The sequence below is a fragment of the Myxine glutinosa genome, chromosome 4, assembly GCF_964187855.1.
Source record: "Myxine glutinosa chromosome 4, kmMyxGlut1.1, whole genome shotgun sequence".
NCBI lineage: Eukaryota > Metazoa > Chordata > Myxini > Myxiniformes > Myxinidae > Myxine > Myxine glutinosa.
Window position 1 is genome coordinate 45132951 of NC_136264.1, and position 22634 is coordinate 45155584.

General features: G+C 41.4%; 1 protein-coding gene across 8 annotated transcripts in view; it reads right to left on the reverse strand.

Moving 5' to 3' along the window:
- Positions 1-22634, reverse strand: part of LOC137424615 (ephrin type-B receptor 2) — a 277241-nt gene that overhangs the window by 186934 nt on the left and 67673 nt on the right. For all 8 annotated transcript variants that reach the window (XM_078775660.1, XM_078775661.1, XM_078775662.1 and 5 more), the window contains exons 2-3: positions 22102-22166; positions 8877-9567 (exon numbers count right to left, since the gene is read on the reverse strand). In XM_078775660.1, the coding sequence (XP_078631786.1) occupies positions 8877-9567; positions 22102-22166 (756 nt within the window). The remainder of the gene's footprint in view (positions 1-8876; positions 9568-22101; positions 22167-22634) is intronic.

Sequence of the window (22634 nt, forward strand, 5' to 3'; positions counted from 1 at the left end):
GGGTCGGAGTTTAGCCGCGAGCTCCCGTCCCGCAACTTTTGCCACGTGCGATGCAGGAAAAGCCCTGCGCCGGGGGGCTTCTGGCGATCGAGCCCAATTCTACGGAATTTGGCGGCCCATTTCCGAAAGGCCTTCAGCAAGGTGCGACAGTGTCAAATCGAGATAACTCTCGCTCCCCACCCCACCCCTTTCTTCATTTTTGGCATCGCTGAGATGTATTGTTTTCCACCGGATGTTGTGGACCAAAACCAGATGAGCAGCTCAGCCTTGCAGTTTAACAAACTCACATTTTTCACAAATTGCCATGCAGTTGAGATAGCCTTCTGCAAAAACCCTCTGAATTCCTTGTACATTTTCTTTCTGTTCTCTTTTTCATATTGTCCTCCTCCATGACCTTCCACCATGTCTCTGCGATCCTCAATGTTCACCATTTTCCAGACATTCCTCTTCATTTATTGAGCCATTCAAACCCTCTCCATTCATTCCCCTTCTCATTTATTTTTTACCTGATTGCCCCGTAAATGCCCTTCCATCAGTTTTACCTTCATAAATCTCCTTCAGCTCATTCCACCAATTCCCTGTGCTTAAGATGTCCTCTTACTCTCTGCTGCTCCTCGTGGGTGACGGTTCCAACATAATCCTTACCATTACGCTATCATCCCTCTCAAAATGCATAGCAGCCAAAATGGTAGCTTTCGCCGACTTGGGCTCGCATTTCACAAAGCCGTCTGTGGCTGCGTTATTGCTGTTGGTTCGCAGCCTCCAATAGGGGCCAAGACCAGGATAATCTGTCACTTCTCATGCAAATTGCACACAGTAAAAAAAAAGATGAAAAGAGAAAAGGCAGAGCTGCTTTTATGCTTGGTAATCCCAGCAGGCTGTATAGTCTTGCTGGATATTTGAATCGGCTGCGAGGAGACCCATCTTGCTTGCTTGGTACCCTTGATTTCTCTAACTTGGAGCTGCAGAGGGAAAACTCTGGCAGTTTTGCAAACAAATCACTGTACCCCTAGTTTCCATGGAGATGGCCGCACCATCAGCCATTGTGGGGAGTTTTGCCAGGTCTCTTGAGGAATCATAGCATGCCATGAGTAGGTTAGCTTCCGCCTCCTTGAAGGTAGCTCAGGAGAAAACTTTTCCTCCACAATTCAGCAAAGAAAGACAGGCTAATAGGTCCAAGCACCTGGAGGACGTCAAAACGCGCCGGGGCCCACGGGCCTCTTGGCCTCAAAAGGGCCTCTTGGATTATTCCGGAAGGTTGCTTTCACTGAAGCCTCCCCAGTTTCCGATCATGTTCACTAAGGGACCCAGTAACCTTCTAGTAGGCCCAAGAGAGCAAGCTTTAACTGAATACATTTGCTGGGATATAAAAAAAGAGAAAAAGACTACTTTCACTGGGCTCACTTTCAAGCCTGCAATATCAATTAAAACATAATATGCCTGATTCATGCTGACAAAATACCAAAAACTTGCAATACAGACAAATCTACATGTGCTTCAGGAAGCAATTAAGTTGCAATATACCAAAGGAAGAAACAATCGTTTTTGTATATATTGTTTGATATAGTCTGATAAAGCACTTAAACCCAAGTAATACCAAAATAATACAACATAAATGCAATAACGCACAAAGATCAAGAGAAAGCATTGGAACTCTGTAAGTGGCCTTGAATGAAGATAAAACTGTCAAAAACACTGCACTTGCTACTACTGTATAAGGAAGTGTCAAATAAATACCATTAGTTGAAGAATATATATAAAAAAAAGAAAAAGAATATATAAAAAATTTTTTTTTTAAATGTACCTCAGTACTATATCCGGTCGCAATACTTTGCTATCTATGGTGACGCTCGATGAGATAATTAGTTTGTACGTGAGCATTACTTTCTTGTTTTCAGTGATTGCTTTTGGTTCATGTTTCCTTGAGTTTTCTGGACTTGGGACATTGAAGTTTTTGCAGATGTGCCAGTGGATTACTCCACGTACCTTGTTGTGTCTTTGTGTGTACGGCTGCTCTGACATGAGTTTTTTTTACATCCCGATACATATACAGTACAATATATATATATAATATATATTTATATAATATATGTATATATATTTTTTTTTTTGGAAAAATTTGAATCCTAAAAAGAAGATAATTTCTTTTTGGAAAATGTCTATATTCATGCCACAATTTGTTTAACAAATGTCAGGCCTGGCCAGCTGGTTTGTGCAAAGTTGTTGCAGTCCCAAATGCTCACTATGAACTGCTTGTAGTTGGTGGTGAGATACATATTCCAAAAACTGAAATTACCACCTTCCCATTTTAATGACCACTTGGTTGAAGACCATTCAGTAGTTGAAACACCAGATCTACATCTTGCCTTGCTGGGCAGCTGTGCTAGTTGGTGGTGCTTTCATTTTAAAGTTTAGACATATCCTATTAGCCGCAGACCAGACTAATGGCACAGCGTATAAAGTGAATGATAAAAACAGGATAAACTAGAACAACAATTGGTATAGTGCATACATCCACCAAGCTGAACAGTCCCCATTTTGAATCCAACTGATAGGCCGGATTTGCATCTGGATCTTAACCAAAATCGAATTTACTTCTTCTTGTTACATACCCAATTCATCCACCAAGTTTTGTCATAACCTGTCCATAACGTTTTGAGACATCCTGCTCACAGACAAACAAACAGAAAGACAAACTGGTGATATCATAACCTCCGAGCACCTTCGGTTGTGGAGGTAATGACAATACACCTTAAGATCACGTGTAATCGTGCCTTTTAGCAGAAAACGTCTCTGGAAACAATACTGTTAGCGCGTGCTTGTCGCAAACCAGGCTGAGAAAAGGTCAGCTAAGAATTAAAGCCGAAGTATTTGAGAACGTGTTATGACATTCTATGCTCAACGCATGAAGAAGAGCAGTTTTAATGTAAAGATTATTCACCTGCATATCGCAGAACGCCACCTCGATCCCCGGTAATTCACACGAACATTGCATTCGCCGATACATTTATAGAGATGAGAAAAGGTGCCAGGGATGGATATGACTAATGCTGACAAGCAATCCCAGACAATGAACGGTGAGAGATGCCAGCTTCGATAGAGGGAATTCAAAGCTGGGCCACAAGATAGACGACGATGAACGCACAGTGATCTGACAAGGTTGCGCATATCCACAGTTTGCAAAGCAAACCTTATTTACTAGCAAATACAGCCAGCCGCATGAGCTGCAAAGGTACCAAATGCACATCGAAAGCCATGTTTTCCTGAGCACATTCGAATGGTACTCTTGTGTTCCATCACTGAACCCGCATCATGCAAAAGCTATTTATCCCCAAACTCCATTTCATGCTGAGCTTCCTTGTTGCACTCAAAAATTGACTGCGAGATGCACTTTAACAAAACGAATGAAAGTTCAATAAGATTTAATGGCTATAATGCTCAAGACAGCAGATAGAATTTCAGCCCTGAAAATAAATCAATGCCTAGGTCCTGAATGTGGGAAAAGGAGCCAAGTGGACCATAGTGGCCAAGCATGGCATCTGGTATGCTCAACTCCTTGGCAGGCCCGGCAGCCTGTGCACATCTCCTTGCTACTTGCAGAAGCGATTGGGAAGGAAGGCTCAAACGGGCCCCAGGGTTTCTGACCTTTCCACCATGAAGGGCTGGCACCATTAAACTAGGGCCTGGGTAGCTATGCTTAATGGAGCCATCTGTCATAGATACACAGAGCTCGAGGCATTCACACCGTCACCCATCATCAGATGAGCAACCATCTTGTCGCGTGTTTCAGATAAGCAAGCTATATGCCTGGCTGGCTTCTCCAAACCCAATCCTGACGTCATCTTTCCCTGTCAAGGTACTTTTCCTGGGGCATGGACAAGTTGATATTGCTAAGCCCATGTGGCACAGGGAAAAGTGCAATTAAATAATCAAATACGAGGGCCCAGGAGTGAGGGAGGATACTGCAAGGTGTGGTTCCATCCAAGAGGTGTGGTTCAACTCCGACTAAAGACAAAAATACTGAGGACTTGAATTACCACAAAATAACCAACGCCAATAAAACCCACCCGGTTCACTAATGACCTTAGGGAAGGGGTGGGAATCATCTCTCTGTATTGCCTGGTCTAGTCGACATGCATTGCAAATCCAGACTTTGGGGTTTATTCCGATTGCACTCATGGAATCTTGGGCTGGGTAGCAAAATTCAGAGGATGGATTATGGTGTGGGTGGGGCAGAAGGTATGGGAATATCAGAGGGAATATATGTGGGGAGAAAGGAGCAATGAGAGGGTAGGAAAGGCCATATATGAAACATTGGGAGGAAGTGAGGAGAGTGAAGGCGAGCTCAAAATTCCACAATTTCTGTGTAAGATGTGTAGGTGTGTAGAACCACCTTTAGAGGTCATTTTCCCCCGCAGAGCAGGGGTTGGCCTTTTTTGGGCACCGTGGTCCCCTTTTTGAAGCAATGTTTTATGGCCAGATGCCCTTCCTGCCGCCAACCCTATTAGTCACCTCTTGCGACACACAGGGAATTACCAGTGTACTGGTACTCAATTTGCCAACCTCGGAAGGATGACAGGCTGAGTTAACCCCCCTGGTGTTAATTCAGCGATCGACCGGGATTTGAACCCAGGATCCTGTGATCCCAAGCCGGCACCCTAACCGCTAAGCCAACACAAGGCTTGTAAGATATATGTAGACCAAGACAAAAAAAGAGAAACATGTGATATGGTACAGTCACGACGAACCAAATTTGGCTTTTTCTTTGTACAGGATCTAAGGCTCGTATTGGAGCTTCCACGCACCCATTGGAGCATTCCACGCACACGTCTCACACACATGAAGATACAGACGAATACATGAGACACAACGCAGGACTGTTAGACAAGACAAACACGGCCACTGAGCTTGGTGGGAAGTGACCACTTACCGGTGGACACTGGGTACCAGCGACGTCACAACAATGGCGCCGCATTTCCCACCGCACCTCAGCGGATCTTCCTCAAGTAAGAATTTCCTCCTCCCCGTCGATGCCAACCTATGCGGATTTCCTATGCTCCTATCCTTTTAAATGCTGAGTATCAATCAAGGAAGCAGTAGATATACCATAACATTTTAGTATAACTCGGCCTGGGTTTGAACCACCAACCTCCCAGACTCGGAGCGAACACCCCAACCATAACACCCACCACCTAGTCTGATGATTTCCTTGTATAACCTTCTCCTGTATCTTTGTCTGAATATTTCCTTGCATAACCAAGGTAATTATGAACAAAGAGATGAATAAATCCCACCAGTTGAAATTTGACCTGGACTTATTCATAATTATAAGCTTGTATGTATATAACCTTGAGAGGCAATTATCATCGGTAAATAACAGGCTTGATAATTCGCCGTTCCTGCCTCATCGTTATCTCTTGTGCCGCCATCTTCATTCTCAGCACGTGCTTCAGAGAATTATGGGTATTAGTTACCTAAAATATATAAAATGGAGACTGCCGCAGACATGATTAGTGTTTCAAGCATTACTCTGGATTTTATAAACATAATTCCAAATGAAATTTGAAGAATCAAAATAAATAAATAAATAAATAAATAATAATAATAATAATAATAATAATAATAATAATGAAGTTTTGTACTATTATTGACTGATATGGTTACTATAGACCATCAGGGCATGAACCATACTCTATACAAAAGGTCTGTGCTGCCGAAGAATTTTTTATGGCTTGGTTTAAAATCCCGGATGAGTTACCACTCTGACACAGGAAGTTAGGGCACGAATCTGGAATTTGGCCATGGTCCTGCCAATAGCTCACCTACTCTTTGTGAAGGACACCGTGGGATCTTTAACGTCCACCAACTAATTCCGGCAGATGTGACGCCCAGGTTAACGTCCATCCGAGGGACGACACACACATTGAATGAATCACCCTGCCTGTGAAACAGCAGGATGGGAGTTTACAGGTGGGTCGGGATTCTAACCCATGCGAGACAGCTTTGAGGTGAGTGTGCGTACCTCTAGGTCATCTTTCCAGCCCTGTGGTTACTTTGGTGGTGTAAAAGTCATTAAAAAGAGAAAAAAATCCAACGTGGCCATGAAATAATGCTAGGTGGAGGCAGAAGTTATGAGGCCAAGGAATGAGCAAACAATGGCCTGTTCTTGAGAGAAGGACCATAAAACAGATGAGGCATCAACTCTCACGCTGCTTTTCAAAGACTGCTCACAGTCATTTTAAATAAGAAATTGTTTTTAAATATCATTAAATCCATGGAGATTTGAACCCGGTGCTATGGCAACAAAAGCTCTATGAATGAGACAATCTCAATTGTTTAAAAGAGTTTTACAACATGGCAAAAAGAAAAGCATAATGAGACATGTATATAAATAAAAATATCTGTGTATCCTTCCTAATGATTTCTCCACTCCTTTTAATTTATAAAGGATGTGTGTTTGACTGTGTGTGTGAGTGCACGTGTGTGTATGTGTGTGTGTGTGTGTGTGTGTGTGTATGTGTGTGTGTGTGTGTGTGTGTGTGTGTGTGTGTGTGTATGCATGCATGTGTGTGTGCAGCATGTGTGTGTGTGTGTGTATGTATGTATGTGTGCATGTGTATGTTTGTGCAGTACATTCGAAATCGGTTTGATTCTAGAGACACAAGTAATACCACTAAATAAACATATCGGATATGGGAATGTGAAAACGACAACATCTTTACCCCGGTAGGGGAAAGAGTTTTGGGAAAAGGGGAGTGGGCGGGAACACTTAACGAACGTTCAAAGCCATCTTCAGGTTTATTAAAAAATGACTCGGCAACACATACTACGACTACGACAAGCTCATATAAGGTATTGATTGACAAGGGGTGGGGGGAGGGGCGACAATCTTGAATTAAAAAAAAAACTCTCCGGGAAGTGGGGTAGGGGTAGGGCACTTCCTTCGACCCCTCAATGGAAACTTCTTAGATACGAGAATGTCATGGACTCTCTCTGGGAGTGGATTGGAGGGAAGGGGGGTTAGGGGGATTGCGGGGGGTGCACTGCATCCTGTCTGGTACCAGTGTTTCAAATCATGCTGTACTATATTATGAAAATAACAGCCCATTGAAAACAGGCATCCAGCTCATGTACTTGTATATTACTGAGAAATAAAATAAAACGTTGTGTCCTGTCTGACAGCTCCAGTTGTGACTTGTGGCTACCTGCTCACAGATATTCATGAATGCCCCGTGTATAGTCATCATCATCATTACCCTCATTCATCACGTGAGGGTAGTTTTCATTTCAGTTACACTTTTATATTGTTTCGACACTCCCTCTAGTTATTGACAATTATTCAGCAAAATCCCTCACATCTGATAGTCGTGAGTAATGTGGCTTCAACGCATCGATGTTTGTTGATGTGACCTCTCAGTTTCCTGGAACCATGAGGTTCTCATCTACTACCTGGTTACTTATAATCAAATACTGTCACCTGGTGATCAAGCTGCTCTAAACCTCTCAACAGGTGCACTCATTTTCCTGTGATGAGGCATTATTACTCCCGCGAGGGAGTAATGCATTCGATCGTGTGTGTGTGTGTGTGTGTGTGTGTTCGTGTGTTTGTGAACAAGATATCTGGAAGAGTTCTGAACGGATTTGGATGAAAGTTGGTGGGATGATTGCCCTTGGGATAAGGAAGAATTGATTAGTTTTTGGTGAAACTCAGGATATTATTCCGGATCCAGGAATTATTTTTGCGAATTTTTTTACCATTGGAAGATAGGGCTCATTTTTTTTAAACATTATCTTCTATATTTAACATTGTGATATGAAAATAGTTTTCATATTTGTTGTAAATGTAGTTTAAACTCGTGTTTATGCGTTAGAGCGGTGTATTGTTAAGCAGCGTCGTCTTCGATGTTCATTTTTTTCTTTCTAATAAAGACATATTCTGTCATTTTAAAACCACCAAAGTGTGTAGCACGTTTCCCCGTTTCATAAAATGTATCGTTTGATACGTATAATGCTTTAAAACTGTTTTTTTTTTGTTTTTTTTTTAACCTCAGAAGAGATAACATTTACCTCAGCGAATGTCAATCGCGGTGTCAGTATTTGATGAACTTATAAAGACTTAGGTGAGTTATAAGTGTGACCAGCATGTGCACGGGATTCTTCCCAGAAGAATGAGTGGTCGCATTAGCTTGTACGACTTAAAATGAGCGAGTTCTGTTTTGACGTTTGGGCCAGTTTTACATGTTGTATCCCTAAGGTATGAAACGAACGTTTTTTCCTGGCTTACAATTTTATTTGAAGTCACACATGCCTCAAAATACACTCACTTATATAGAATTGAACGCTGAATCCGAAAATGTAAGTGAAATTGCCTTGTTTTTTTTTTAACATTATCTTCTATTTATTCTATATATATATATATATATATATATATATATATATATATATATATATATATATATATATATATATATATATATATATATATATATATCTGTGCAGTGTCTGTCTTGTCTTGTCTTGTCTTGTGTTGCCACTGAACTACTCCCTCAAACTTTTGTGAAAAGGTACTATTCCAACTTGACCCACGGCGGGAGTATGCGCTCTACTGAGTGGCGTTCTAGTCTCTAAACTGTTCTGCAAATCTGCAAATAATTTTGGGGAATTTATCTCTTTTCTTTGTCAAAAAATATCTTGCACCTGGGCACCTTCACCAATCGCCCCAATATTGGTTCCATGATACATCGGTACGATGACAATATTTATGGGGACATACAGCAGGATGAGTGGACTTGGAGGATCCTCGTAAACGATGAGATTTGTAACAACAACTTATAACAGAAGGTTATGAATGTCATGGAATAATGCAAGGGATGTACCTGTGCAAGCGATGTCTCCAACCTTGGGGGCGTAACCAGCGCGACACATGCAGCTGCCAATGGGTACCAACCACTCGCCGTCACCTGTGCAGTACAGCTTTATGGGCATGTCCTTCTCCTCCGCATTTTCAACGCAAGCACCATGGGCAACGACCAGTGAGGTCATCTCAGCGCCGGCCATCGTCTCTGGAAACGTGGCAAAGTTGTCGACAGTGCCGAGGCATTTCCGATAAAATACGCGAACCGATATCAGGGACATGCAGCTCCCATAGTCCTGAAACCCCAGGAAGAAGCCCCGTTTTGTAAGTGGGCCAAAACTACGGACCTCAGTGTTTATTTTGAGCTGTGTCCCCTTCATATCGATGCCCTTGAAGCTTTGGTCGGGTGCAATTGTGTCCACACGCACAAAAGAGTCTTTCTTTTTGTCCCAGCTTGTGTCTGTGCTCCACGGAAAACTGCTGTCGGCCTCATAGTAGTACAGGTTAAATGTCTCCTTGCAGGAGCCCAGCACATTCGGAAGGCTGCTGCAGTCTCGCACGGAAAACTTGATCTCCACATAGACGCGGATTGAACCATTGCGGTCAATGAAGTCCGTGCGAAGCCAGTTGTTCTGGTTGGACTTGCGCACATTGCACACCTGGTACGTGCGGATGGCATTCATTTTGTCATCGTAGCCACTGACCTCCTCCCACTGTGGGACAACAAAAGGTGAAATACATAATTATGTCGAATCACGATGTCGATGGATAAAATATCTGGAAGCAACAGATAAAATATCTGGTTAAAATATCTTATTTATTTTGAATCAAAGACAATCCTTAAATATTTTTTGGGATCTTGTGGGAAAAGCAAACAACAGACAACAATGACAAAATAACAAAATAATATGGCATTACAAAAGAACGCTCCTTCCACTGATTCACAATAACAAACCATCTCTACCTCATTTTGCTCAACTCTTTCAAATATCTTTGACACATGTCAAACATTATTGCGGGAAATGATGCATTCAATCGATCAGTGTTCAAGAAACTAACTGTGTTTCGGAAATAGAGTCAATCCAAGTGTCCGTGAAAGATCAAGGTTTGAGTGCATCATCGGTGAATACATATTTGAATGAATTTAAAATAACGGAGTACTATGAGAGAAAACAATTAGTACTTAGCATTTTCCAAATACTGCAACACTCACATCCAAATTATATAATTCAACGGGATATGCCCTCCATATAAAATCCCACTAGAGATGGACTTGCAGGATAGCCTGGGGTACGTGGACTCGTCTCTCAGCTAGTGTATCTATACAACAACAACAACAACAACAGGCATTCTAAGGCCATTTTCCCTGCTAGAGCGGGGGTTAGCCTTGCAGTCCCCATGACGATATTCTCCATTTTGCCCTATTTTCTGCATCTCCCCTTGTTAACCCCCTTGCCCGCATTTCTTCTTCGACCATCTTTAGCCAAGTCTTTCTCAGTCTTCCCTGTCCTCTACTTCCTTCTACATTCATTTCCATCACTCTTCTCAACCAGTCACTTTCATCCTTCCTCAACACATGACCAAACCATCTCAACCTGTTCCTCTTCACAGCATCAATCACAGGCTCTATTCCCATCATCTTTCGCAATTCATCATTTGTCTTCCTCTCTCTCAACGATACTCCGCACATCCACCGAACCATTCGCATTTCCACCCTTTCCAGCCTTCGTTGCTGCTCTACGTTCATTACCCATGTCTCGCTCCCATAAATCATAACACTTCTCACACACGCAGCATACACCTTTCCCTTCAGCTTCAACGACACTCCCCTCCTCATCAGCACGCCACTCAGTTCCCGAAACTTCTTCCATGCACATCTCACTCGAGCAACCGTTGCCGAGTCTGATCCACCTTCTCCATTCAGCATGTCTCCTAGGTAGAAAAATGTTTTCACACCTTCCAGCTTCACACCGTCTCCAAGATCCAACTCAACATTTCCTCCTTCTGCAGCTCCCTCTATACACACCTTACACTTGAATGTAGCTGCCACACTGTTTAATGACCCTCTCAAACCTGGGTTAAATCTGGATCTATCCTGGGTTAAAATCCTAAACGAGCTATATACTGTCATCCAGGTTTTCCGCATATCTGGCAAGCCTTCAATGTGTGTGTTGTCCATCAGAAGGATGTTAACCTGGGCATCCCGTCTGCCAGCACGAGTGATTGGTGGATGTAAAAAGTCCCATGGTGTGTTTCGTGAAGACTAGTCATGCTATCGCCCGGCACCCTGAGCAACTAAAAAATTCCTGCCTTTTTCGGTTGTACATCAGGCCTGGATAGTGAAACACTTGGGCCAGAATCGTTCCTCCTAACAGATCCCAAAAGGTGGGAATAATTGGGGTTGTTAAAGAAGAAGAACAAGACTTTACGAGTTTGACTTATAGTGGGGCGGCTTAGTCCAAATATTCAAAAGAATTGTGCATTTTGTGATACAAGCACCAAATTTGGCACAAATGTACATTAATATGTTGCGAACATGTTCAGATATTGGGCCACTTGAAATTCCGTAATTTTCTTTTTCAAATTTTTTGAAATTTCGTAATTTCAAATTTTTCGGGTGACACCGTCACAATTTCGGTCTTCGAGGCCGGCCGATAGGCAAAGTGTGACCGGAAGGGACGAGGTTCTCCTGACCACGTGGCCCTCGATCTGGGAAGCGAGAGGCGTTCCATTAGTGGACGCGCCCCTCACACCCGAATTTTGGGCGGCCCCGGCAGGCCGTTTGTTTTGACGTTCCGTGACAGGCCCCGCACCCCCACCTCCGGGCCGACCGGAAGCTTGTGCTGAGTACATCATACCTGAACAACTCAGTGAGGCAGAACACAGCAGTGCACACCAGGGTGACCCCTTCAGTGCATAAACCAATTAACCTGTCCACTGCAGGGCATATAGAAATGAAGTTATTTTCTGCATATAATAATTAATATAAGTTCAGTTCTATATAACAATTTCTGTTATCACCACTACCACTACAACTACCACTACTACAAGCTTTGTCTGGAATTTTGTGGACTAACAGACAAACAGACATACAGACAAGCTGGGATCAAAACATTACCTCCTTCCACCATTGAGTGTAGAGGTAAACATCATGGAAATTATATCATGCCCTAGATTTAATTCATGCTTACCCATGTATTTGCTTAACTGGTTCACAAGGTCTTTTGCATACATGTAATTCAGACTCTCGTCTTCATTGCTGACCACACAATGTTCGCAACATATTAATGTACATTTGTGCCAAATTTGGTGCTTGTATCACAAAATGCACAATTCTTTTGAATATTTGGGCTAAGCCGCCCCACTATATCGGCCGGCCTCGAAGACCGAAATTGTGACGGTGTCACCCGAAAAATTTGAAATTACGAAATTTGAAAAAATTTGAAAAAAAAAATTACGGAATTTCAAGTGGTCCAATATCTGAAAATGTTCGCAACATATTAATGTACATTTGTGCCAAATTTGGTGCTTGTATCACAAAATGCACAACAGGTTTGCTATGCTGCTACACTATTACAATCTGCATGTTTGTTTTATTTCAATATAAAATGTGCACTCGGAAACAAGGAACAGGTTTGCAAACAAAATACAAATTAAAGTAGATTCCATGCAGCAAATTCCATGGATATACCTTATGTGAAGGACAAAAGAGAAACAGGTGACAAAAAGACAAATCGTTAAACCCCTAGAAAAGGTTGAAACTCAATCACTTACACCTGTGTTTGTATTGGGGGAATTATACAGGGATATCAATTTTGTATGTATTCAACATCCTGAGGATCCTCATTTGTGACGTCTCCCTGGATATTGGGTAAAGGCGGGGATGGAGGGTTTCAACTCGGCAAACAAGTGAATTATGAGATGTGCTTCGGGAATTGTACCAAATGTCTACAATACAAGGTGTTCTCGTTCACAGTCAGGCCATGAGATGAATTTTTAGAAAATAATCACAAGAGGAATTTTAAAAGTTTTTGATTTTCCTTTTGCAATCATCATCAACATTCATCTCAAAGACGATTCGTTTTGATAATAGTCTATGGTATACATGAGTTTTAAAGGATTATACTGCTTTTGAGTGGGTCGACCTGGGCTGTCAGGCTTGCCTAGGCCCTAGAGGACTGTGTCTCGCCTGGGTCTCACCTGGATTCGAATCTAGGCCCAGCTGTAAACTGTCTCCGTGATGTTTAGCAGGCCGGGCGTGGCATCAATTTGCGTGACGTCCATCGGACATCGAATCGGAACACCCGTCTGCCCGCTCTGGTCAATAGTGGACCTTAAAGAACCGACGGTGTATTTCGTGAAGTGCGGGGGAGTCATCACAGGCAACCAAAACAAATTACAAATTCCTGCCCAAATTCAGTAGAACGTCAGGCCTGGACAGCCAGCTCATAAAAGACTTGGCCCAAAACCTTTCCCTGACCGACCCCTCCGCCCCAAGAGGGTGGGAATAATTGCTGACAACAAGTGAGTAGTAGCAGCTTATAGTGGTTCGACTGACAACCTGTGTGAACCTAAAGACATTTAGTCATAATTATTACAATGAGCAGGGGTAATTAATGTAATCCGTTTTTCTTCTCTTGAACAACCAACACATTCTTTCTTCTTTGAATAAGATGTAAAGATTATTCCAACTGTGCGGCACACATTGTAAATTCACATCGAGCAGGCATGCTCATAACCTAAAATTAGCATATTTCCATAATGCGTGAGACCATTCTTCACCATTATGTATAACAGGTGTTTTAATGAGCAGTATTCTAATGCAAGTGGTAATAATCATTTTTTTTATCACACTTTCCCAAAACAGAGTTGTAATTTAGGTGGCGTGTCACTTTGATCTTAAGTTTGTGAAATAAATATACTTTCAAATTCATCATATTAAATTTTTTGAAGAAGAAGAAGAAGGAAAGAACCCTGCAAATCAAGTGACATTCCTGAGCATAATACAGTGGTGTCTGGATCATTTTGACAACCAGAACGACTGCACATTGGATATTTTGGTTCAATTCTGATCATGGCCGAGTAATACCAAAGACTTTAAAATTGCACGTGCTTCTTCTTCACTTGACGCTCAGCATTTCGAGGATAGAGCACGGATAAACCCGTGGGTTGGCATCCCGAAATTCTCCTGAGATGCCATACCGAATGCAGAGAGAAAAGTATCACACCCATTGGCAACCTGGTGGGGTTTCCGGCACCCGTAGTGCACACGGAAGTTACTTCTCCCATGGTCACGGCTGTGTTAATTGTTTCATGTTAAAATTCAAGTCCTGCTTGTGTCTGCTGTGCCTGTCTACATGTGTGTGCGCATGATTTGTGCGACAGCTCCTCCATTAGGCCTAGACACTGTAGAAAAAAACCCACAAATCTATTTATTGGTTGGAAGAAACTCGTAGATTTAAAACAATGAGGGCCTTTGCTTCCATCCTAGAAACTATGCGACAAAACTTTTTAAATTGGAGATTGCATATTGATTAATTATGGATGATAGATTTTTTTTCTGCTATCAATGCATACAAGCCATGCTACTTCTTGATGGTAAACAAGATTCTGATTCTATTACGAAGAATTACATTCTGGATTAGCGGTGACTTAATCATTTAAAATGCCCCAGTGGAAACAAGCTGTTCCACATTTAAAAGAAACATCGGGTATAAATATTTCAGTGGCTACAATGTCATTTCCAACGACGGTATGTCTCGAGAGAATACTCCCGCCGACATTTCTTGGAGTTAATTTTTTTTATTCTTAAGCCTAAGCAAATAAGTATTGCTCTTTTTACCGGTATTTCCAGAAAAAAAACACGTTTTATTGACCACCCAATATAGTGGAAATGTAACAATAGCAATAAACTAGCAGATGCAAACATCAAGGATGGGTGATGGGATGGTTTGGGATTTGGTAGGATGGAACGGTAATAGGACAACAACAATCCCGTTCCAGTTGGTTTTGAAGCACCAACAGAATGTGAATGCCTTGATGTCATACAGCATGCCAAGCGTTTTGAGAAAAGCATTTCAAATGGGCCAGAAGGAATAAATGTTGGAGTTACAGGTAAATGAAGATGCCACAAAAGCTAATTTGTAAGAGATTATTAATTAATTACACCGATGGAGTTTGTTGACGATGCGCGAAGGAGTTGAAAGGGAGATACAAAACGTGACAAAGGCACAGACAAAGGGACAGACACCGTCTTTTAATTTACGTACAGTCACGTGAAAAAGTAAGTACACCCCATGTAAAGTTTTGACTTTTTCAACATATTTCAACATACAGCTGTTTGATCTTCATTTCAACAATATTGATAGATAAAGGTGATATAATATAACAAATATCATGAAACATTTACATTTTGTAGTCCATTGTATAATTTAAATAAATACAAATACAAATTTCGCATGTGGAAAAAGTAAACACACCCTTGGCTCTAATAGGTGGTATTGCCCCCTTTGGCAGAAACAACCTCAAGTAAGCCTTTCTTATAACTGTCCACCAGTCTCTGACATCGACTGGGAGAAATTTTTGCCCACTACTCCATGCAGAATTCTTTCAGCTGTGCGATGTTTGAGGGGTTTCTTGCATGCACAGCTCGTTTCAAATCCCCCCACAACATCTCGATGGGATTTAGATCCGGGCTTTGACTTTGCCATTTCAGAACCCTCCATTTCTTTCTTTTCAGCCATTCCTTGGTAGATTTACTGGTATGTTTAGGGTCATTGTCATGTTGCAAGGTCCACATTCGGTTGAGCTTTAACTTTCCGACAGATGGCCTCACATTATCCTCAAGCACCCTCTGGTACAATGAAGAATTCATAGTGGATTCTATGATGGTGAGCTGCCCAGGCCCTGATGCAGCAAAGCTGCCCCAAACCATAATATTTCCAACACCATGCTTTACAGTTGGTATCAGGTTCTTGTGGTGAAATGCTGTCTTTGGTTTTCGCCAAACATGTCTTCTGGTACTGTGGCCAAATAGCTCTACCTTTGACTCATCTGTCCACAGCACATTGTTCCAGAAATGCTGGTATTTGCCTCGGTGTTCATTAGCAAACTTTAGTCTTGCCCTGATGTTCTTTCTGGACAGCAAAGGTTTCCTCCTGGCACACCTCCCATGTAGATCAAAATTGTGCAGCCTCTTTCTAATGGTAGACTCGTGCACTTTGACATCAACAGTGGCAATAGCTATATGTAGGTCCCGTGATGACATTCTGGGGTTCTTAGAGACTTCTTTCAGCATCTTGCGGTCTGCTCTCGGGCTGAACTTGCTGGGGCGGCCTGGCCTGAACAAGTTGGCAGTTGTTTGGAATCTTCTCCACTTGTAGATGATCTTCCGGACAGTCGAATGATTGATTTCAAATTGTTTGGAATTCTTTTTAAATCCCTTCCCAGACTCGTAGGCATCAATACCCTTCTTTCTGAAGGCCTCAGAGAGCTCTTTTGATCTAGGCATGGTGACGCCGCACACTTCAACAACAAAGAGCAAATCAATTTAAATGTCTGAGGTTTAAATAAGGCAGGTTCCTCCAAGATCCTCTCTGACGATGTTCTAATCATTTGCACCTGAGCTGGTGCACCTTATTCTAATTTTAGGTATTTGAAGTAGTGATAAATGTAGGGGTGTACTTACTTTTTCCACATGCGAAATTTGCATTTATGTTTATTTAAATTATACAATGGACTACAAAATGTAAATGTTTCATGATATTTGTTATATTATATCACCTTTATCTATCAATATTGTTGAAATGAAGATCAAATAGCTGCATGTTGAAATATGTTGAAAAAGTCAAAACTTTACATGGGGTGTACTTACTTTTTCACGTGACTGTCGATAAAAAATATTTTCTTTCAACTTGTTTCTGTAAATTCATTACTGTTATGTAGATTAAAGTTTAAAAAGCAACAGAGTGATCATACCATGCCAATCTTTGTGATGCGGTAGATTAAAGGGGAACCCAAATGCAATATTTTTTTCTGAAAACAATTGAAAATAATTAATTAATCACGGTCTAATTTGAATCGAATTTTTTTTTTGTGGGAATTATTTTGCCAATCACAAAGTGTCGAAAAAAAGCCTCAGAGTGTCGATTTTCGATTTCGCCAGAGACGTCACACGATGATGACCTCACCTTGATCCCAAAGGCAGCTGTACATAGAGAAACAGTGTATTTTGAGCTCAGATTCCGATACTGATTCCACTGCCATTAGCAACTCTGAAGGTTCTCAATATCTTGAAATGGATCAAAGGGATTTTGAAGAAACAATTGGAGACAAAATTAGTGATTGAAACGCTTTCGGGGAATTGTGGAGCCATATCGTTTTGAGTCTTATGTGAGCAATTCAGACGAATATGGTGTTTGTGAAGATGGCGGCGCTAGTAGTGTAGATGAAAACGACAGTCGCATGTTCATGACAGATTGGTAGGTTTTGTTTTTCTGTTAAATTGACGGTTTATCAAGGATTTTTTAAATTAATTGATAAATCAGTTACGTTACTCCAGAAGAAAGAAACTCCATAACTCCATATCTATTTTGTAGCGTATCAAGGGATAGATTAGCATCGAGGTGGTCTGAGAGTTTGGGTTCCCCTTTGAAGTTAAAAAAGCAACAGATGGATCATATTGTGCCGATCTTCATGACGTGGTAGATTGAAGTTAAAAAGCAACAGACGGATCGTACCAAGACGGGGAGGATTAGAGGTATTGGAGAAACGCACCAAAGGAACACCCAGTTTTGTCATTGGCATGCACACATATGATCTTCACATTACATATTACTCTATCGCTCCCAGGAAAACAACCCAGGCAGTGTAATATCACAAGACCTGATCGAGGCCTGAAGGCCAATTAATCTGATTTTCAATGTTTTTTTAAATTCTTTAAAAATTTTTTGTCCAAACATAGCCCTCGATCTTCCTCTGTATGAAAGAGGAGGCCACTCAAAGTTTGTTTGCACTGGTTCCTGCATAAACAAACAAACAAACACATATACAAACAAACAAACTTTCGTCTTTATATATTAGATTTTTCGTCATCCTTCTTAAAGGTTTCACCAAGTTGGAATGGTGAAGATCCACATGTAGTTGCAGTTTAGAATGAGCAATCTCGCCCTCGGCGAGACACATGGTAATGAAAACACCCTTTTCCTTTTCGACAGAAGTGAATAAAACGGACACATTTTGATGAGAAATTAATTTCCTTTTTGAGTGATCAATACAAATTACTTCCAAGTTGCTTTTCCTTTCTGACCACTCTTCCCCACAAATCAAAGCTGCATCCCCTCCCTCAAATATAATTTAGTTTCACTGTACATTTGCCTCTGTACAAGCAAAGCACTGGTGATGAGACCAAATTGACAGATTAAGATTTTTTACTCCTGTAGATTCATTCTCCGAGATTGTTTGCAACGATAGATCATCTCGTTATATCCTCTCCTTCCATCTGGTGAAAAAGCACGAAAACAGTCCAGGGGTGAAACGTGTTGTTTTTCATTTAAATGTTCTGTCATCGTATCCACGTTTAACCTGCTACATATACAATTTGAATCAGTAAACAATGCCGCCCAGGCAAGGTTCTTTACAAGGTCACCGTGTAAGCGCATACGCTGATGTTGCGCTTCTTCTAATCAGCACGTAGTGTGGCCTACCTCCCATTAGACCTGCTCTATCAATTGGAGGTCTGCCTCCATGAGCAGAGCTCGAATCGACCGCAACTAGGTCAGCATTAATCATCAGTGGCATCATTATCCGACCGCCAAGCGTGGGCTCTGCCAATAACCCCATGGCTTGAGCAACGCAAGGGAGTCAAACGCTCAAATTATCATGTACATTACTCAGCCTTCCCGCTTCAAATTCCTATTCCCAGGGCGGCTCCGTTTCGTGAGGAATCACAATCAAAACCAGGTTGACTTACGATTGGTGGTTTCCACAACGAGCTGTTATATTTTACTTTCCAATTGTTAGTGTGAAAAAGAGCCTGCCTTGTTTTTTAATAAAAATCAATGAGGTTATGATGATGATGGAAGTTTACATAATCACAGGCCATTGTTACCTCATAAGGCCATTGTTACCCCATATACTTTCTTAAGTTACTGGAACCTGATCGGTCAGTGTCCTGTGTCACGATGAAACATTCCACAAAGCGAATAAAGACCAAAGGAGTCATACTTTTACTGAAACACATTTGGAAAATGTCATACGTTCATAATGCACTTGCAAGTAAAAAACAAAATATGGACCAAATTGCATTAAATCTGGAGGAATGAAAAAACCCAGCTTCTTTCCTTCTTTTTATCATTGGCCTTAGAAACTGCCATCTGAAGCAATGGAGATACGCATGGCTTGGGCATGGTGGCTGGGTGGAATTAATGGGCCGCAGAGATTTTCCGACAGAGGGGACAGGTAAACACCCTGATAGGAGTGTACACCACGACGGAACATTTTTTTCATGATCCAGCAACTTGCATCTTGCGCCCTCAGCACCAAAATAATCAGCTTTGGGTTATAGTGCGCATCTGCACTCCGTTGGCTGGTTCAAATCCTGCCGCCACGGCGCCCATATCAGAATAGCGTAAAACCTGCTCTGATGATGTGAAATCAAGGGTGCAGTGTCACAGTTGTGACATCACATCGGTGTCGATGAAAATGCTGCGAAATTACTTGTTGGTTTACAATTTTATCCTGTACCAATTTTTTTTTCTTTTTTTCTGATGGCATTGGTGGTTTAATTTAGTAACAATGCGGGACTTATTGCCATTTGCAAGCGTTCCCAAAGATAGGTCCTGAGAGGTTCTCGTGTGCATCACCCTAGCAACCATTGTTTGTAGTGCCACACAAACATACATAATTAGATAAACACATAAAACTGAAGTAGGTATGGAGATACCATTCATAAAATTATCTCCATGACAGGTGTTCGATACAGGGTGGGTCACGCACGTAGCTGTAGTTTAGTTTTCTCTTTTTTTGTGCAAATTTCTAATGTAGAGTAAGGGTTGGATAAATATATCCATGTCGGGTAATGAGGGCAAGATGCCCCATTCTGAAACGTGGGGCATTGCGACCCACCCCTTTTCGCCCCTATAACCTCTGCGGTCCTGGTATTATGTTCAGTACCTTGAACATCCGCACCATAGGTTTGCTCCAGCTGATGGTCTGGCGGGTGGGTCCCATGTGGAAAAATGTTCATGGAAAATCGTCGAGCAAATCAACCAATTCCTACAGTTAATATCTCCTTTTATCTCATAAAGCTCAGAAACAACTATGCGAATATTTGAGGCAAATATTACAACCCGTCCATCGATTCATTGCACATTTGCATTCAAGAAATCTCTGATGTTGGTGAATTAATTACCCCTCTCAACAGTTTGTCTCACATTAATTCAGCATGGAAGTCATTTAGAATAGGATGTTTACAAGTTCCTGTGTTGGGTTTGTGGAATAACTTGCATAAATCATCCAATTTGGAGAAGTATTTTGAGAGAGAGAAATCGGCTCAATCTATCACTGTACAAAGTTAGTTAACTCAACAATCTGTTTCATTCCGTGCTTGCGTTGATTTGTATTATTACCGATATGTGGCCAAACATGTTATTTGGATCTGGAATTGTTGAGCAAAGGGAATAACAAGGCAATCTAGAACGGCACTCAGTAGAGCGTATACCTCAGCCAGGCTCAACAGTTTGTTTTGTATCCCACTGATAGGCCGGATCTGGATTCGGACCTGAACCAAAATCGAATCGGCTTGATCTTGTACTTACCCAACTATGCCATCAAGTGTTGTCATACGTCATCCACAACTTTTCGAAATATCATGCTATACATCATTTTTAGTCCTAGCACTCAATGGTGAATACATCACATCAAAAATAAATAGATTCTCGTATCCGGATCCACATTCAGATCTTCAACAAAATCGGAGTGATTCATCCTTGTCACACACTCAACCTGTCCACCAGGTTTCGTCCGAATCCGTCAATAACGTTTTCAGTTTTCTATTACATAAACAGACAAACAGACAGACAGACAAACAGACAGTGGTGAAAACATAACCTCCCCCAACCTTCGGTGGCTGAGGTAATAAAGGGTTTCTTCAATATACATTAGGAGCCTGTAGAGCAAACCCTTGGTTTGGGTGGGTGTTGCTGATATGAAGTTAAAATATAAATAAATAAGAAGGAAGTACGTAGCACAATACTTGCAAAATGTAAATAAAGAATAGTTGCTATGGAAACTAACTTGGCAATTTCGAAAATTTCACCTAACAAGTGTTTTTCATAATTGAATATTTAGTTATGCACAATAAATTTGGCTGATAAATTTAACAACTGCAGCCTTATAGGTGCTTTACATGTTTCAGATGGCCTTAAAAGGGTCTAAAGAGTCTAAAAGAGGTCCAAATGGTCGAAAGGGGTCTTAAAAAATCCAATGGGTTTATAGGTGTCTTACGGGATCAAAAAAGCCTATAAAGGTATGTTCCATTGGTATGTAATTCATAGACGTAGTAACGATCCAATAATACTGAAGTAATATATATACATAGTCAGTCGTTTAAAAATGGACGATTTATGTGACCATGAGCTTTGATCTGCTGACCTCTTGTCCTAAAAAGCAGTGGATTTCCATCTTTTGACTGGCTCTATCAGTTGGTTAAATTTCATGAAGATTGGTTTGGAATTCCCACCTGTAGGTGACTAACGGACAAATAGAAAATATACCCGGAAAACGAATATACGTTCGCAGGCAACGAGTCATACTCCTCAAGGCAGTGTTCATGTTACCTGAATGTATTTCATCTTGTACAAATCAGTAGCATATCGTAGGATTAATGGTCGGACGTGACGCTGGCTAACACTACGTACTGTGTGCATGATGCAACGGAGCATCTGGAAACGTCCCAGGGGTCATTATGGGTTTCCTGTTTGAGGCTTGAAGGCCTTCTCCAGGGAGTGCAACTGCAGGTAAGTTTTAACGTCATTGCGGGATTGAAAGACAGACAGAGAAAGATAGACATAGCCAAATCTGCACAAGTCAGGAAATAGACTACAACTCAGAAGGGCCTGATAAATCTAGCAGCAACAAACAGACATATCTCCTTCAAAATTGTAAGAAACACAAAGATAATTATCAAAGCAAATATGTATGCACAGTGCCAGACAATTAGACAATAATATGTAGACAAAATAACGTACCCCTGTGCTGGGATGTGTATGCCAACCAAGTTCTGATGTTGCATCCGTCGAATCCATTAAAGTCACTGAGGGAAGAGTGGATGAGAAATAACATCATTTAGTTCAGAACGAAGTGGTTCAATGCAATGCCCCAGTGAATTCTGGGAGAAGTAGCATTGATGTGAACAGTAAATTGAACAGGAATAATCAAATAAAAACTTAAATTGCAGCAAAGCCCAAAATGGAACCATTCTTTACTTTAGACAAGTGGGAAAGTGCGCACGTACAACTCGGCAGTCAATATTATCTAACCATTTACGAGCACAGCTCAATGTGCAGGGTACTTGCCAAGGAGCTACCTGGTCTGAGTTCAGTCCAGGATAGAGTTTGACCAAACTAAAAACTGTCGTTCAGGTGCGTAGCCGGCAGAGGGCGCTGCATCTCAGAGCACATAGTCCTTCAGAATCTGAAGTCTCTTTGTTTCTTTGATGATGGAGTCTCTTTGATGGAGTCTCTTTCATTTTGGCTGCAGCCTAATACGATGTTGTTTTGTA